The sequence below is a fragment of the Artibeus jamaicensis genome, unplaced genomic scaffold (assembly GCF_021234435.1).
Source record: "Artibeus jamaicensis isolate MK-2021 breed Jamaican fruit bat unplaced genomic scaffold, CSHL_Jam_final scaffold_660, whole genome shotgun sequence".
NCBI classification, from domain to species: Eukaryota; Metazoa; Chordata; class Mammalia; order Chiroptera; family Phyllostomidae; genus Artibeus; species Artibeus jamaicensis.
The window spans coordinates 10,857,779-10,874,445 of record NW_026522052.1 but is presented as its reverse complement, the minus strand read 5'-3'; the positions used below and the strand labels follow the sequence as shown (position 1 = coordinate 10,874,445).

Genomic DNA, 16,667 nt, shown 5'->3' with positions numbered 1-16,667 from the left:
CCCTGGCTGCTCGGAGCTGTTCGGTCTTCCAGCCTTCCGTTCTGAGTGTCTCCCAGGCCACCTGCCAGCAGTGACCCCTCTAAAGGCTCTAGAAGAGCTATCCTCAGCCAGGAAGGAGGGGGTAGGGGGGATGTTGTGTGGAGAAGCCATCCTGGGCACATGGCCTGGGTAGGGGGTCCCGTCTGCATCACCCTCAGCTTCTCCTGGGGATTACAACTTTGAAAAGGCGACTCACTTCCCATACAAACACAATGTATCTTTATTGAAATTTGTAAAATACAAACAAAAACACACATTTCAAAACACGCATTTCAAGTTAGTTTAACAAATATCTTCCCTACCCGCTGCGCCAACAAAACGTAACCAGGTCAGCAGGACAGGTGACTTGCATTGGGGAGCTGGATTGGGAGGATGGTGTTGGACGGTGAGGTCCAGATCCAGGGGGCGAAGGACTCACCGGCTGTCAGTGCCTCCTGGGCCTTGGGGGTGGAGGGCCGACCTCAGCAGCCTGCCTCTGCCCTGCCAGGCAGGCCCCAGGAGGGAGCTTAGGCTCTTCCTAAGCCCAGGGGCATTTCCTCTTCTCCTTCTACCTCCCAGAAGTTTGAGTCTTAACCATGACCCAGTTTTTCCAGAGTAAAGAAAGGTGGGGGCAGAGGACTGACCATCTAGAAGGCGGCCACCCCCCCCCCCCTCCTGAGACTCAGGCCTCCACGCCGGGGCGATCCCTACAGATTCCTCTAGGAAGGGAGAAAGTCAAGGGCTCTGCCAGCACATGGCTGGGCCATCACACCAGAGACCCAGCCTGGTTCTGGGCGGGCACCATCACGGGGACAGCGCCCTTGCGGCTCAGAGCAGAGGTAGGGACCCTACCGGGGCTGGGTGTGGGGGTCACTGAAGCCGGCCTGCGAGGGCCTTGGGGTGGTCTGAGGGCTGGCGATGAGGTGACAGAGGAAAGGGTGCCGTTTTTGGAGATGGTGTCTGAGCCCTTGGGCCAGGGCAGGGTCCGCGGAGCCACGGCATCCTCCCTGGTCATCAAAGAAGCAGCTCGATCAGAAATGGGCAGCGAGGGTTTCTGCCTGCCCCGTCCCCAGCTCCCCTCCCCCACTTCTGTCACCTCTCCCTTCAAGTCCACCCACAGGGATGACGGCCGCCCTTCCATTAGATGGGAGCCGTGGGCACTCGCAGCTCTCTAAGGGGAGCTGGGAGACTCCCCTGTGCGGGGACTGACACTTACTTGATGTCATTGGCTGGTTCCTCCAGGGCCGTCCCCTGGCGTCGGCACAAGAGGACCAGTGCGGCCAGCAGCCCCAGTCCAACCAGGGCGCCCACCACGGCTCCAGCAACCACCGCGGCCCCGGGCCCTGCGCAAACCTCATGTCAGAGGGGCATCCGGCTGTTCCCCACCGTCTCCAGTCCAGCCACCCCTCTGCCCCCGCACACATGTTCCCTTTTCTGTTAAGAAGAGGTGACTGTCAAGCAGGAAATGGTCAGTGATCACACATGTGTACAGCCCTTTGCCCAGGACAAGTTCCTTGCCCTCTTACAATGACAGACTTCACTAGACAGGCCTCCACCCCACGCTTGCAACCCCAACCTGACCCCTCTCCCCTGACCAGTCTTCTCCTTACCCCCACTTACCCCTCACTGACCTGTGATTACTTCCAGGGTCACATTGCACTGCGCACTGCCCACCCTGTTGTAGGCCCTGCAGGTATAGACTCCCGACACAGACACAGAAAGGTTTTTGAGTCTTAAAGACCCACGGACGGCATCTGTGGATACAATTTAGCCATCAGGCCAGGGACCCCACTTCCCAGTGGAAAAGAGAAAACCCCGCCCTTCCTCTGTAATATCCCCTTGGACTCTGGCAAACTCCGCTGCCTGTTCCCTGGTGGAGGGAGAGGCGTGGCGGTGGGGGGCACACTGGGCTCTGCTCCCTGCTGCAGTCACTGGCTCAATGTCCCTCTCCATCTCCACGGCTCGGTGTCCTCGACTGACTCTGAAAGGAGGCTAGAGAAGAAAGATGCCCAGAAAACCCAAAACATGGGTGAGAGGAAGAATATCAAGCTAGGAATAAGGAGGCCCGGGCTCCAAAACAGGCCATGTGACTTTAAGCAAGTTAGTTGGGTCCCAATTTCTTCATTTCTAAAATGGGGTAGTGTGGCCTTCTGGATAGTGTTGAAACAATTGTATGAAATAAGAATCATAACAGTTCAAAGTTTATTGGCTGCTTGTGGCACACCAGAGACTAAGTTCTTTACGTACACTAACTTATAAAAGTTTCAAAACAAACCTATGAGGGGGGCACTATGTAAAAAAAAATGTAAAAATTACTACAAAATTGACAAATGAAAAGTAGAAGTACCAGGTAGATTCAGTAATTGCTAACATTTTGCTTTACTTATTTCCTGTTTTTTTTTTCCCGGGATATTTACAAATAAATACTTCAGCATAAAACTCCCCAAATTAAGGACACTGCCCCCTATAGCCACCTTGGCCATACCTGATAATTACTACTTTTCTAAAAGCATCTAATACTCCATACTAAAAATGGTCCATCAGTCGTATCTCATTAAAATTGAAAAAAGTTCCAAGTGCCCCAACATGACTTTTATAGCTGGTGTGCTTTCAGATCAGAGCTACCGATACACTGTTTCAAAAATGAGGAAGAGAAGGTAGCAAGTCACAGCCAGTGAGTGGCACAGCTGGAGTGTGAGTGCGGGCGGGTGTTGAGCTTTGGAGCGTCTGCGGGACCAGGGCACACGGCATGTGAAGGCGCCCAACGCAGGCTTGCACCTGGTGGGCCCCCCTTCTCCCTCCCCCCACACCCCCTCCTGCTCCCCAGTGCTTTGCCTGCTTTGCAGCCCTGCCTTCCCTTTTCAGCCCAGGCCCTCCGGCACCTCGCCTCTTTCCCCTGCCCCAGCCACAGTCTCACCTGTCCCCACAAGTCCCTCACCTAAAGCTGGAGCATAGAACACCTGGGAAGATGGGGGTGGCCGCACCCACTGGTACAGGGCAGCAGGCTTACTCCTTGGGGACTGGCAGCTCAGGGTCACGTTGGTGCCCACACGGGGCACACCCAGGAGATGGCAGGATGGGGGAGCTGGAGGAACTGGGGGAGGGCAGATGAGGCAGGTTAAAAACTCACACCCAAGAGACCAGCAGACACCCCCTACACCAGCCTCTACACAAACACTTTTGTCACCCCATTGTCCCTCCTCCAACCTTTACACCCAGTCCTTTGCAGAGGGCCCCGCCTGGGCTCCCCGGGGCTGGGGAGCCACTGGGGAGTGAGTGCTCGCCACTCACCCCACACGTCCAGCTCTAGAGTCTTGCTGCTGTGGCTTCTGTTGTTGCCCTGACGGTCTTGCACAGTCACAGAGCAGAAGTAGGAGCCGGAGTCTTTCTCCCGGAGGCCCTGTAGCCGCAGGGACACGTTCCGGGAGGGCATGGGGTAGACCAGGGACACTCCACCTTCACTCGATGTGGCCCCACTGATGTGTGACAACACCTGGTGTGGGCGTGACACCTCCCGTTATTTCATGCCTGCGCTGTGCCACCGGCTCCGCCAGACCCCTCCCCCCTGACTGGCAGACCTCAGACGCCCCTCCCCCGCACCCACCTCCTCTAACCTGCAGGAGCTCCCTGGCCACCCGCCTGCCCGGCCCCCCTCTCACCCCCGGGTCCTCTCCACTGTAATGGTTCTTGGTCCCCTGTGCACTGTCTCTCCGTCTCCCCCGGGGGAGTTTGGAAAGGTGGCCACGTGGGCGAGAGATGATGTACATAGGAGTTATGTATGAAAGGAACTTAGATTGCAAGGGTGCATCCAAGATCTAAAGAGATCTTTCATTTTCTATATCTTGAAGGCGCCCCGTGCTCACACCAAACCTACGCAAGCTTGGGCCTTATGAACCCTGGATCTACCCCTGCAATCTGAGGTTTTTTGTACACACCCCTTATTTATTCATCAAACACCTCACAAAGACACTTTCTAGGGCTTTGAAAGGAGCCACGCAAGAAAGGGGCCCTGACAATTGTGTCTGTGGCTCCGGGTACACCCGCTTCTGACTGTCAGTGTGATGTCGGGAAAGGGGCCAGATGGGGGCTTGTGGGAGACTGCCCCTTGCCCCTCAAGGTGGGTACAGCGGCAGTGGCCTGTGACTGCCGGAGAATGTGAGAACAGGTTGACACCCAACTTGAAGACGGGTGTGACACCTGTCCTAACTCTCCCCACCTCTCCCCACAGGCCTCCTTCCCCACCTCCCTAGCATGGCAAACGCTTCCTTCCTTTTCTGTGTTCTGTGTGCTAGGTTTCTAGGGAGAGTCGGGGAAAAGAGGATTCTTTTGGGATGCCTCCAAGATCCAAACAAAATTAAACCGGTGAGGGGGACCTTGCTTTTCCCGAAGTATTTCTTGTCCCCTGGTTTCCCTGCCCGGGCTTGGCCATCTGTCCCTCCGCCCCTGCCCCCCACTGGTTGAAGCTGAGCTGCTTTCCTCCCTCACCTGTGTCTTATCCTTCCCTTTCTGTTCCAAGAACCACATCAAGGTGAGCACCTCCCATGGCTTGGCCTTGGCCGAAGCCCTCTCCCCTTCAAACGTGTACCACGCCGGGAGCACCACGTCCTCTCCCTCCACTGCTTGCAGACCGGAGAGGCCCTCGGGCACGTGCAGCTCAACCCGGAGGCAGGCAACGGGTGCTGGGGAGGAGAGCGAGGGGGCGTGAGGGTCCGGAAGTCCCACCGATGTGAAGGACAAGAAGGATGGCCTGAGGGTCCCCTCTTGAAGGCTCGAACACCACCGGGAGACCGGACCTAGTGCCTGCTTTCCACGTCATCCGCACTTATTTATTCTCTGACACCCCAGCCTCTGGGGCTGTAGTGGGGAGGGTGACACACCCGTGGGCCACTTATTTGTGTCCTGAAGCGCAGGGTTCAGAGGGGGCAGATTTCCAGTGAGGAGGGAGGACGCCCAAGGGGAAGGACGGGGTCAATGCTTTGGATCTACGTTCTGGGCAGCCCACCTGCTCCTCCAGTCTCCCCGGGGACGGGAGCAGGGGTGCGGGGAGCCACAAGGCTGATCGGGATGGAGCATTCTCGACCAGAGCGGGGGAGGGGTTGGGAGGCCACCGGTTAGTCAAGGCTTCTGCTCAACCACCTGGAGCAGAGGCTGGAGCGCAGTGACGGCCACACTCCCTACACCCCCACCCCTTAGCCCTGACGGGTGCTCTCCCCAGGAAAGAGGACAGTTGAGACCCAGAAGGTTCCCATGGGCCCTCTGGGGGTCCAGGTGATTTGGGTGGGTCCTCTGAGGTCACAAGGAATCACGAATGAAGGTCCCCAACAATCGAGTGTGAGGCTGCATTGTGTCCAGTGTCCAGGTGGACTGGGGTGCTGGTTTGGGGGGGGCGGGCTATGGAATCAATGTTGCGCCTCGGTGTCCAGAAACACTCACTTGGGGCCCTTTGGAGAGGCAATGGGGCAGCCGGATCCTAAGCCACTGGGGGGACTACCCTCAGGTTCCTATCCTGCTGGGGCTGAAGACGCTGGCCACCCTATGCATTGGCACTCTGCACTGCCACCTCTGCCTGGTGACCAGGTGGCCAACGCAGGGACAGAGGCCAGTCCGGACCCTCCGCCCTCCGGGGAGTCCCATTGAAGGCCTCAGGCCAGGATGCGCCACCCCCACGGCTTCCCGCCCAGCGTCTTTACAGAGCCCCACACCTATTCCTTAGCCTGCGAAGCAGCACCCCCCCCCCTTCCCGTTTCCTGGCGTGTCTCTGAGGGCCAGGCAGGAAACTTGTGCCCAGAGATAAGCTAGAAGACAATGATGGGGAGAGGGGGGCCAGGACCGAGGCTCTAGAGGCAGAAACAACCACTGCCTCAAGGAACCTAGCGCCCGGAGGGCAGCCCCACCCCCACCTTCTGCAGTGCTGGGGAGGCCAGGCAGCTCCTACGGAAAACCCACAGTATGTGCCTCAGCAGCCGCCCCCAGAACCCCTGTGTAATTTCCTTTTGCAAGTGGAAGAGGGGGTTCAGATGGTTAGTAATGGACACACTTCTGGACAAATGCTCCCTGTCTCACCCACACCCACCCCGTCAGAAACCAGGAGCTGAAGAGGCCTGAGGCTTTTGCCTTGTTCCTGGGTGTCCGCTGGAGCGGAAGTCCCCCCTCTTGCTCCCTTTTTGATCCCAGGGTCCACAGTGCCATCGGAAGAAGAGGGGTGGTTGGGTTTGGGCAAAGAAGATGCAAGCAACCCAGGAAAGGGACCCTCTGGCCCACTCTCTGGAGCGAGGGCCAAAAGGGAACGAAAATGGGCCTGCTCCCCAGGGCTACTATTTTTAGTCTCCCTCCTTCTCTGAGAAACTCCCCCCTCAGGCTTCTCACGCCCCAGGGGCAGCAGAGCTGGGCCACAGAGGAGCTCAGAGCAAGGGCCTTGCAGAGGCCCAAGTGGGCAGAGCCAGTGCCAGCCCGGGCCCCAGGGCCACTTAACCCTCACATGGCTGGGGGAGCTCAGCAATCCCCCTGCCACCAGGTACGGGACTTCGAGCCCTGGCTGTCACCGTGAAAACTGAAGCTCAGAGTTTAATAAGGGCTGTGGGGGAGGGAACGGAGATACCCGGGCAGCCAACTTGCATTTTTCGCCCTTGCTTCGGAGACCCCCAGCAGGAAGGGGGATGGGGGAGTCGGAGGCAGGATGCAGAAGGGAAGGAGGCGCTGAGGTTGAAGCTGGGGGTGCCGAGAAGTTGGGGTACTCTGGCACAGGCCCGCCAAACCTAAAGGGGCAGGAAGCTGTCCAGGCTTTGGTGACTGGTGAGCTGCCCTTGAGCCCTACTTTGTCTGGAGCCCCAAATACTTCCTGCCCCAACATCCTTGTGGTAGGGACCAGGCGACAGGACACCAGTGAGAGTTAGATGGCTCCCACCTTCGTCCCTATCAGTGCTGAATTTCAGTCTACATCGTTCCCGGCCATACTCGTCCTGCCAACCTCCAACCGAGAGACGTGAATTCAGTCCGCCCTTGCCTAACCCACCCTTCGCTGTCCCCCGCCCCAACCCAGGGATGCCTGAGGAGGAATGGCCAGCAAGTCTGGGAGGGAGCTGTGGTACAGGCTCAGTCCCTGCTGGGTCGTTTCCTTCCCTGTCTGGCCACCTTGAGCTCCTGGACACTCCTGGAAGCTTTCAACACGCCTCCAGCACTTGCTCCCAGGAGGTGGCCTCCCTTGCTCTTTGAGGCCCTGCTCTGTTTCCTAGGTCCCTTTGGCTCGGGGAACCAAGGAGGGTAGTGGACCTCTGGGGTGGGGGGTCACAGTTCTGCTCCCCTAGGCATTCAAAGCCCTCCCCCATTTCCTGTATCCCAAGTGACCTCTTGGTCATGCTTTTGGGGCACCTCCCTCCATTCCCAGGACAGGAAGCAGGAGGAGCGGGCCGGGCCGGAGTGCGGATCCAGGCTGAGGCACTGAAGCGAATGAAGTGGGGGTGTCAAACCGGGGACCAGGGAATCCCAGGGGCGGGGAGCCCCTGTGTGTTAGCCTGTGTGGGGGTGGGGACGGGAGGGAGCTGGAGCTAAGTCCTTAAGCTCTTTAGTCAGTGTCTCATCTAGAAGCTCAGCTCATCCGGCTCTGCTGGGTGGTGGTGGGGGGTGAGGAATGGTTCCGAGCTCACCCCAGAAGCCTACCCCGGCGATGCCCTTACCTTCTCCCCCACCGCACACCCCGAAAGGAAGCAGGAGCTGTCCCCAAACAGTGGGGAGAGTCAGCACCAGCAGGGATGCCCTGGGTGGGGAGAGGAGGGTGTGTGTCCCCATGTGGAGGGACGATCAGTCAGAGGTGGCATCCGGTCCCACCCAGTTTCTCATCAGACCCCAAACCGGCTCCCTCAGGGTCTGGGTTACCCCGTGTCCCACCTTAAGTCCCCTCCTGGTTCTGGGTTTAACTCACCGAAGGTACTCAGCCCCAGGAACAAAACCTGCAGCAGACTGGTCGCAGGGCGCCTGGGTAGGGACACCATGACTTTCCCGGGCCCGGATGGTCAGGGGCGCTGGGTCTGGTGCACCCTGACCGACAGGTACCGAGGCCGCGCGACAGCGGGAGCGGGAGCAGACTCCGGAGCCGGGCCACTGACCCTGAGGGCAGCCAGAATGTTTGCGTATGTGTGTGCCTGTGAGAGCTGGTGGCGGGGTGGGGACCGACAGGGACAGGGGGCGGGGCATTCGAAGGGGCGGAGAGGTCGCTGTCCTCCTGGGCGGGGCGCACGGGTGACCCTCCTAGTGCTCCGGGATCTCGTGGTCGTGGCGGTGACCCGGTCAGCACAGGGTGGGGTCGGGCAAGCCCGGTGGGCTCCCAACGGCCTGGGGCAGGGAAGGAGAAGGGCTCGGGTGGTCAGAGTACAGCCACAACCTCTCCCTCCGTGGGGTGGGTGGGGGAACAGACGGTGGGAGGTTTGGGGTTTCCCCAGCGTCCAGAGGGGAAACCACCCCCATTTCCACCCTGTAAACGGCTGGCTCTGGCCCAACTAACCGGCTCCGCGCCTAACCAGGAGGCCTTCCTGAAGGAAGGAGAGGGGGACGGAGTTTTGCCATCGGGGCTCCGTAGTGTGGGAGACCAACCGGCACGACAGGCTCCAGAAGGCCGGTTCAACAGCGGAATGAACGCTTTCCCAGGGCGGGGATAGGGCGTGGTGAGCGCGGGGGCCACAGGGGGTGCTGGGCCGCGGGTGAGGGAATGGTGCACGGCCTCCTCTTCCCGGGCCAGGCCGCCCGACAGGAAGACCTGCGGCACCGAGGGGAGGTGGTGGGAAGCCGGGCGCAGCGGGTGAGAGGGCGCTACAGCAGGAGGCCTGGCTGCGTGTGCGCGAGCGGACCATCTTCACCTGTGGACGGCGAGGGGAGGGCTCGCAGCACGTCCTCGGGGACGCACTAAACCCTGGCCCGAGGCTCACTGGGCCTTGTGCTGGTCCCCATGAGCTAGGGACTGATTGGTGGGAGGACGCCTGGCGCTGGGTGGGAAACCGAGGCCATAGGGGCCGGGTTCCCAGCTACCCACTTCTGCACACATCCGCCCCCGGCCTTATGCTGCCGTGGAGGAGGGGACTGAGGAGAGGCTGGGGAGTCCCTCCTCGGCTTTGTTCCCCGTGCCTTCTCGGCCTCCCATCCTCCCGCAGAGCTGCTCTGATTCTGTGATTCCCCCGACTAGATCTCGTTCTGGCTAATTTAATTTGCCCGCGCCTCCCGCGCCCCCTGCGGCCTCTGCGCCCCCTGGCGGCAGCGGCCCCTCAAGGACGCGCACGCACCTGTTCTGTCCCTGTCCCCCAGCCAAAACAAAGATGCTTCCTCCAGGCACAGCTCAACCTCCGCGCAAAGGCCGCTAAGGCCCCAAACCATAACCACGAATTCCTGGCGCTGCCTGCTGTGGGTGACAGTCGACTGGGAAGAAAAGCCGCCAGGGCTCCTGGATTCCATTCACTCCCAACAGTCCTGCTCTAACACTGAGTGTGTACCTCGTGCTGCACTGCACATAGACCCTCCCAGCTGCTGCTTCCTGCTCTGTGACTTGCCTGGCCGCTCTTTAAATACCCGCCAGGCAGTGGCTTTGAGAACCGCCTCTGCAAACACTACACTGCCCGTGTAAACTCTGGGATCAAATACTTGGCACCTCAGGGGCAGCAAAAGCAACAGAAACAAGTACCTGCCCTTCTCATACCCTTACCCAGTGGCCTACAAACTTGAAATTGTGTCAAATATCTGTGTGTGCATGGGAGACGGGTGGGGTTGTTGGTTTGATTGTTCTATCACACTCAATTTTTTTTTTTACTTTAGTCAATATCGCAGACTTCTTGTAAACAGTCCTTTCTGTCCAGACCAGGGTTAAGTCACCCCAAGTAAGTAACTTCAGAAATGTGGCACAAAGTCTCTTGGCTGCATATCCCAGAAATCCCGAAGCATCTGCTTGCACAGACTATGCTCATCTCTGCTAAGTGCTAGGTACAGTCTCCACACCCATTCCATGTAGCTAACTTTTCCTTCAGGATTCGGATCCCGAATAATTTGCAACATTGGAGGGAAAGCTTCGACCCATGATTTGTAGGCAGTGAGTGTTTCCATGGAACACACTCTTCAGGCCTGGTTCACTGCCCTCACCCGTCAGAATTTCCACGCTACCTCCTCTTCCAACCCTTTCCCCTTCTGGTAGTCAAGTGGTAGGAGTTAGCGGAGTGGCTCCATCGCTTTAAATTTCTGCTAGGATGCATTTTAGGGTGAACATTGCTCCCTTGTGTAAGGTGAGAACATTAGCACAGATGGCCAACCCGTGAGTGACCTGGAACCTGCCGGCATCACCACGTTGTATGCCAGAGCTCAGTGCACAGTGCCCTGTGCTCGGTGACGTGCTGGCCACCGGCATTTCTTCCAGTCACACCGCAGACCTCTAAAGCATTTTCTTACACTCATCCTTATGTTCGACTAGAGTGCCTCTGTGCCCCTTGAGTCTGTTCTAAGGCTTCATTAAGGTCTAAATTGTCCACTTTTTGTTTTTAGCCATGCTCATGTAGTTATCTGACACCCTGATGTCTTTTCTAAAATGTTCTGGCCAGAGATTGGATATTCAGTACCAAAGCTACTTTCTTTGCAAGTTTCCATTTCCCAGTGCTCAGCTTTGTCCTCTTTCCCCTATCCCTCAGCCATCCAAAGCTTGATGGTGAAATCGTGGACCAGACCAGCCTTGCCGTCTTCCCCAAACTGCTCACAGTGCCCTGGCGGTCCGCATTCTCCGTACAGTGAGGTAGATCTAAAACATCTCAAGCAATGCTCACAAAATGCTCTGCTCAAGCTAAGTACTTTACAGCAATGGGAAGCAGAATCAGAAAATGATGCATGGAGCATAACGTTAGTTTGGGGGCTGGTAAGTGGCAGTTTTAGGGAAGCCTGCAGTACTGGCAATAGTGCTTTTTCCTGCATCCCTCAGGACTGAGTACCGTGAGATTATCGCTACAAAATGGTCAGTGGAGCCTCAGCCTGGAGGACTGTGACTTCAAGTTTCAGAGAAGAGCAAAGTTACGAGAATTTCTGAAGCCCTGCTACCTGCAGACTGTGTCACACTCAAAACATCCCGGAATATTTATGCTCTCTCTGAACCAGCACCTGCTTTCAGGAGTTCACATCTGAATCTAGCTAATCACATAAACCTAGACTCAGACTTAAAAAAATCCCGTTGATTATAAGCTCTCTGGCCCTTAGAAAAATAAGTATCAACTACATGAGATGTATCAGAATGAGAAAATCACTGGTGGTGGGAAAGAATATTTTTATCAATATGCAATTTTATCTTCAATAGTACAGAAAAACAGGGTGAATTATAGCTCTTACCTGGATCTGCAGTCCATTTACACTAGAGCACCTGTGCCCTGGCTGGTATAGCTCAGTGGAGTGAGTGCCAGTCTGCAAACCAAAAAGGTTGCCAGTTCGATTCCCAGTCAGGGCACATGCCTGGGTTGTAGGCCAGGTCCCCGGTAGGGGGCGTGGGAGAGGCAACCACACACTGATGTTTCTCTCCATCTCTCCCTCCCTTCCCCTCTCTCTAAAAATAAATAATAAAATCTTTTAAAAAAATACACAAAAAAGAAGCACGAAATGTCCAGTGACCCTTGGAACACTCTGACAAGAAATGGCATCGGTCAGCGGGATGCAGAGAGAGTGAGGAAGGGAGCGGAGAAGGCCCGCGCCGTTGGCCCCGTGCATCCCTAGCAGCAAGTGGTGGCGCGGTGCCTGCCACCCGTGTGGCCACACTGTGCTACAAAAAGCCCAACTAGTACGCCAAGAGGCCAGGAATAACTTTAATTTGTTTAAAAAAAGTTTAAACGGCAACACAACCGTAAAGGGGGTACATCACACAAACAAAAGACTTTGCAGGCAACACTGATTGGGAATAGCAAAACACTTGGCTGGTGAAAAAAATGAAACTCTAAATTATATACAATAGTAGCTAAAGGTGATATTGAAAAAGTCTTATTTACTGTGACTCAAGATTTAACTTGCCATTATCTATTGCTTATTTATTCAGGGTTGTAAATAATACTTATATAGAGACATAGAGATGTGTAAAAATGAAACATTGTGAAAAAAATACAATTTTTCAATTTCATATGAAACTGAAAGTATAAGTTTTGTCCAATATGGAATGTACCTACATTTGTTTATATTAGGGCTCTAACATCCATTAAAAATTTTTTAGTTTTTAAAAAAGAAACGGCTGACCCACCATGCCAGTCTGCTGTAAATCTCGTGTGCTCAAACGAGCATTTTCAGGTGAGGTCTGTTTTGTTTGCTCAAAGTCCACTGTGATTCTTCAGAAGGTGCGCTGGTCCAGTGGTGGGACGCGTTTCCATGGAGAGTCTGATGGCAGCATTGGGGTGGGGCACTCGGGTGACAGGAAGTGAGAAAAGGGAGGTAAGAGCCCAAATCCTTATGAAGGATGACATTCAGTTGTTAAATTTTAAGGGATATCCGATGGCTTTTTCCAGGCACTCAACTAATGAGCCAGCGGAAAGAAAATCCCTCTCTACTTCCACAAACTTGATGTAGATAGATTTGGGGGAGACGCCAGGATCCACAATGCAGTTCTGAGACAGAAACCCATTAATACCAACCCAATCTTTGCTGAAGGTTTTGGTATTGGCTTGGAAGTGTAAAAATAAGCATTGCTGCAGAGTCCTGACCTCAGCAATCCCGAGGTAGCAGTAAACGATTCGGGTGGGTTCTATTTCCACCTGCAATGAGGCTTGTGCCGAAAGGGTCTCCAAGTCAACCCTGCCCTCCTTTCCTGGGTCCAGGGAACTCTGCTCCATGCGGGGTGAGGAGGGCCTTTCCATACATTCTTCATAGCCAATGGCATAAAGGCCCGGGCTTTTGGGAATGCCTCCTGGCAATAAATACTGAACAACGTTCCCACCGGTTGGTTTGGAGTGGGCAATGGGTATCCAGTCAATTTCCATGTGTAGCTCCAGACACCTCGCTTCACTAATCGTGATCTCTAAAAATTTGTAGTAAACGTTTTTCCAGTTCATCTTCTGCACTCGGGTCATAATGATCCGCCCCTCGGGCTTCTCGGAGTTGAAGTACTCCCGGAGCCGTTTGCCGAGCGGCACCTGGGAGCTGATCTCAGCATAATGGTAGCGGATATCCTCTTTCCAACGGGTGTTATAACCAATCCCAAAAATGGCCAGTTTGTTAGAGAGATGAAGCCTTGAAAAGTCTGTCCAGCTCTGAAACAGTTCCCATTTCAACTGCACTGATTCCAAAATCTGGACAATATTCTGCATGATGTCTCTCTTCCTAGAAAGAGAAATAAATGTGAAATTCCTCGGGTGTCTAGATCAGCACTCTCCACCAGAACTTTCCTCAACAGTGGAGATATTCTACACCTGTGCTGTCCAATATGGCAGCCATTAGCCCTTAAAACCTGGCTAGGGTGAGTGAGGCAGTTTTAGTTACAATGTGAAACAACAGTTACATAAACACATGTGACCAGGGCCTCCATAACGGACAGGGCAGGTCTAAGGAAGCACAGTGTTACAAGCTGAGAAACACTCTTCACTGGGAAGTTTCTAGGAATGAATGACAAACTGCTTTCCATGACTTATCTGGGCTGGCTGTACCGATCTGAGCAACTATTGATACGTAGGCCCTAGGACTTTGAAAACCCAAGGGCCAGGAATTTCAAGGGGCTATTACAATGCTCCCCACGGCCTTCAGCCTTATCACCAAAGGCAAGTGAAGAATGGTGTATTCAGAAAGGCATCCAGTAACACGGAAAACAATGAACATCTTAATTTCTGAGCTGGAAATTCTAAAAGTTCAACAAGTTTGGCCCATACATGTTTACTGTACAAAAATAGACAACTGATTATGAGTAATGGCCTGGGGCAAAAAGAAAACATTTTCTTCTATTTGTCTGAAATTCATTACTGCTCCCAAATTTAAAAGAACTGTTGTACAAAACAGAATTAGGATTTGAGAATTAAGAAGAAAAAAGTTCATGTTAGGTTTGGCTTTTGAGATAAAAATTCAAGAAAATGAATTGAGATTGTTCTAGAAAATATTTTAAAGAGGGAAAGAAAAATTTCAATTTTGATTTGGACAGTTAACAAGGTTAAGACAGAAAATGCAGGAAATTCTTTTTGCACACACTGGATCCATGTTTGTGTGTCTGTGTATATATACACACACATGAAATATATATACACAGACACATACACAGGCATATAAATATATATAAAATTACAAGTCTGTCCTCAAGTATGGCAGAACTTTGATACTAGAAGACTGATGTTTGTTAAACATGAACTTAGCGACAAGCTATTACCCTCTACATCAATCACAGACTTCAGCTACAAAAATACTCAACTACCAAACACAAGCAAGAAAGAGGGTGTGCTTGCTGGTTTACTAAGGCTGCTTGGGAGGAAATGGACCCTGGAACCTTCCTATGCAGTTCCCTGATCTGGGGGAAAGCTCCTGGAACAAACTGGGGAATCTTCCCTGCAGTCATTCTCAGTCTGGCCTCCTTGACTTGCTTTGCAAGATGACAGATGACAAATTTTGCTCTCAGCTGCTTCCTGGGGCCAAACACCACTCCGGATTTACCCCCACCCTTCAGTCTGTCTCCAAAGCTTCCCGAGTGTCAGAGTGGCCATCCACATGAAACACTGTGTTCCTGAGGACTTGTCCCTCTTCTCAGAGGACACAAAGGCACTTGATCACTTTTCTAATATTAAGACTATGCTGCTTATGAGGTTGAGATAGAGGACCATGCACCCTGGCCTGTGTGGCTCAGTTTGTGAGGCATCAGCCTGCAAACTGAAAGGTTGTGGGTTCAATTCCCAGTCAGGGCACATGCTTGAGTGCCCCATTAGGGCACATGCAGGGGCCAACTGATCGATGTTTCTCTCCCTCCCTTCCCCTCTCTCTAGAATCAATAAAGGGAAAAAATTAAAAAAAAAAAAAGATATAGGACGTTTCTGCATGGGTCAATACTTTTTAAAAAACAACCCTATTTTCTAGAATTCTAGGCGGATGAGGCTAAGGAGCTAGGACGGAAGGCAGAGATCTGCTGAGATTTTTGTCTGCCGGCGGATGTATCCCAATGCTAGACATACAGTAGGTACCTGATATGTGTTGATTAAATGAGCAGAATGCTGCTTTCCTTTGTATAATGAGGTCACCTAAGAACTCGCTTTTTGATCCTCAAAATGGGATATTATAAGAAATGTAAGTGCCCCGCTAGCCCTCCTCTCTAACACCAGGTCAACTCGCCGTCCCGTGACCCATCTTTCCGTCTTTCTTACACATCTAGGCACCCACACAGGCAAACACCACAAACATGCTTGTTTTCACGGAACATACTCATTTCTCCTGACAGCATACAAAATCTCCCACATGTTAGATCAACCGCTGGAAAACTTAAGCTCAGAAAATGAGGGGAATGACTAGACACCCTTCCTCAGTGAAATGGCTCAGGGGGCGTCTTCCCACTAAACCTAGATCCATGCGCTTTGTGCAAGGGGCAGCCTCTACTTACTGTGCTTCTTCAGAAGACTCTTGTTTTATTTTTAATGTTCTCTTTGTGACAGGCATTTCATCTGAAAAGCAAAGATTTGGAAACATTATATTTTCCTCAGTGGTGGCATACATTTATGTAGATAAGTAGCTATGTGTTTGCTGTTCAATCCACTTTCTAATTTGAGGACTTAATTCTAGTTTCAAACACTGCCCAATGCCAGACTTATAAATATAACGCTTATATAATGAGATGCATACATTTCTATGCAAGATCAGAAACCAGCTCTACGAGTATAACATTCTTCAAGGTCACCAGCAGATTTCCAGCTAGGAGCTTAAAGCTTAATTTCACTGCAAACATGATTTTTAAAGGAACAAGAATGAAAGTAATTCTGTGCAATTTAGACTTCCTGTATAGGTTTTACGGAGCAATTACTTCCCCAGTATCAGGACCAACATGTTCTGTATGTTATTTTTGCCCAAAGATTTGGGAGACTGAACTTTCCACGGCCACACCAGAGTGCTGGGCGCCACAGCAATCCAAACCTCACTATTGTTTCGAAATTAAGAAGCAGTGATTGGCCCTTTTTATTCTTCCAGTCTTTAAGTCTCTCTCTTAAATTGTGTTGCCCTTACAGTTTTTATAGCCCCTTCTCTCTCTCCCCCTCTCTTCCAATATTTGAGAAATGAAAAAACAACAAAAATCCTGTTCTTGTCCAATTAGCATTTCTGGGTCACCCTGCGCTGGGGAAGCCACCAGTGCCCGTCCTGCCGCTTTCTGGGGGCTGCCTGAGCGCCTCGGGGTGGAGTGGCCGTGTCCCGGTGAGTGAGCACCCACCGCACCACTTGTGTGGAGATGCAGTGGCAGCAGCAGCCACCTGACTGGTATTTCCAGATCAGGAAAATCAAAATTGGAGCATTCACTACAGAAAGGAACGTACATATACTCTCGTATTAGGCCCCAGGAGCTCACAGATTTGATAGCCAGGGGTTGCACTTTCCCCCTGGAATGTTAAGACTGTAGATGCATCGTTCTGACTACTGTTGGGAGGGGATGCTTTATGAAGTCTGAAGCGATACGACTGCTGAGGAAGCTCCAGTATGTGCCGTTTTTAAGA

General features: G+C 53.1%; 2 protein-coding genes across 8 annotated transcripts in view; both read right to left on the bottom strand.

Moving 5' to 3' along the window:
* Positions 1-241: 241 nt before the first annotated feature.
* ESAM (endothelial cell adhesion molecule) lies at positions 242-8,177 on the bottom strand. Of its 2 annotated transcripts, none has more exons than XM_037134225.2 (7): positions 7,937-8,177; positions 4,555-4,697; positions 3,310-3,511; positions 2,957-3,112; positions 1,650-1,772; positions 1,235-1,361; positions 242-1,025 (listed from the first exon to the last, which is right to left on the bottom strand). In XM_037134225.2, exons 1-7 carry the CDS (start codon positions 8,004-8,006, stop codon positions 785-787), a joined length of 1,062 nt encoding a protein of 353 aa, XP_036990120.2. In that variant the 5' UTR covers positions 8,007-8,177; the 3' UTR covers positions 242-784. The 2 variants fall into 2 exon arrangements, with proteins under 2 accessions (XP_036990120.2, XP_036990117.2); XM_037134222.2 differs by having other exon boundaries at positions 4,504-4,697; positions 7,937-8,176.
* A 3,190-nt stretch (positions 8,178-11,367) lies between these two features.
* The window catches only part of MSANTD2 (Myb/SANT DNA binding domain containing 2), a 30,500-nt gene continuing 25,200 nt past the window's right edge, over positions 11,368-16,667 (bottom strand). For 3 of the 6 annotated variants that reach the window (XM_053659458.1, XM_053659457.1, XM_053659456.1), the window contains exons 3-4: positions 15,569-15,629; positions 11,371-13,323 (exon numbers count right to left, since the gene is read on the bottom strand). In XM_053659458.1, coding sequence (XP_053515433.1) covers positions 12,471-13,323; positions 15,569-15,629 — 914 coding nt within the window. In that variant the 3' untranslated portion in view covers positions 11,371-12,470. Of the gene's footprint in view, positions 13,324-15,568; positions 15,630-16,667 lie in introns of all 6 variants that reach the window. The other 3 variants (XM_037134189.2, XM_037134190.2, XM_037134193.2) reach the window with 3 other exon arrangements.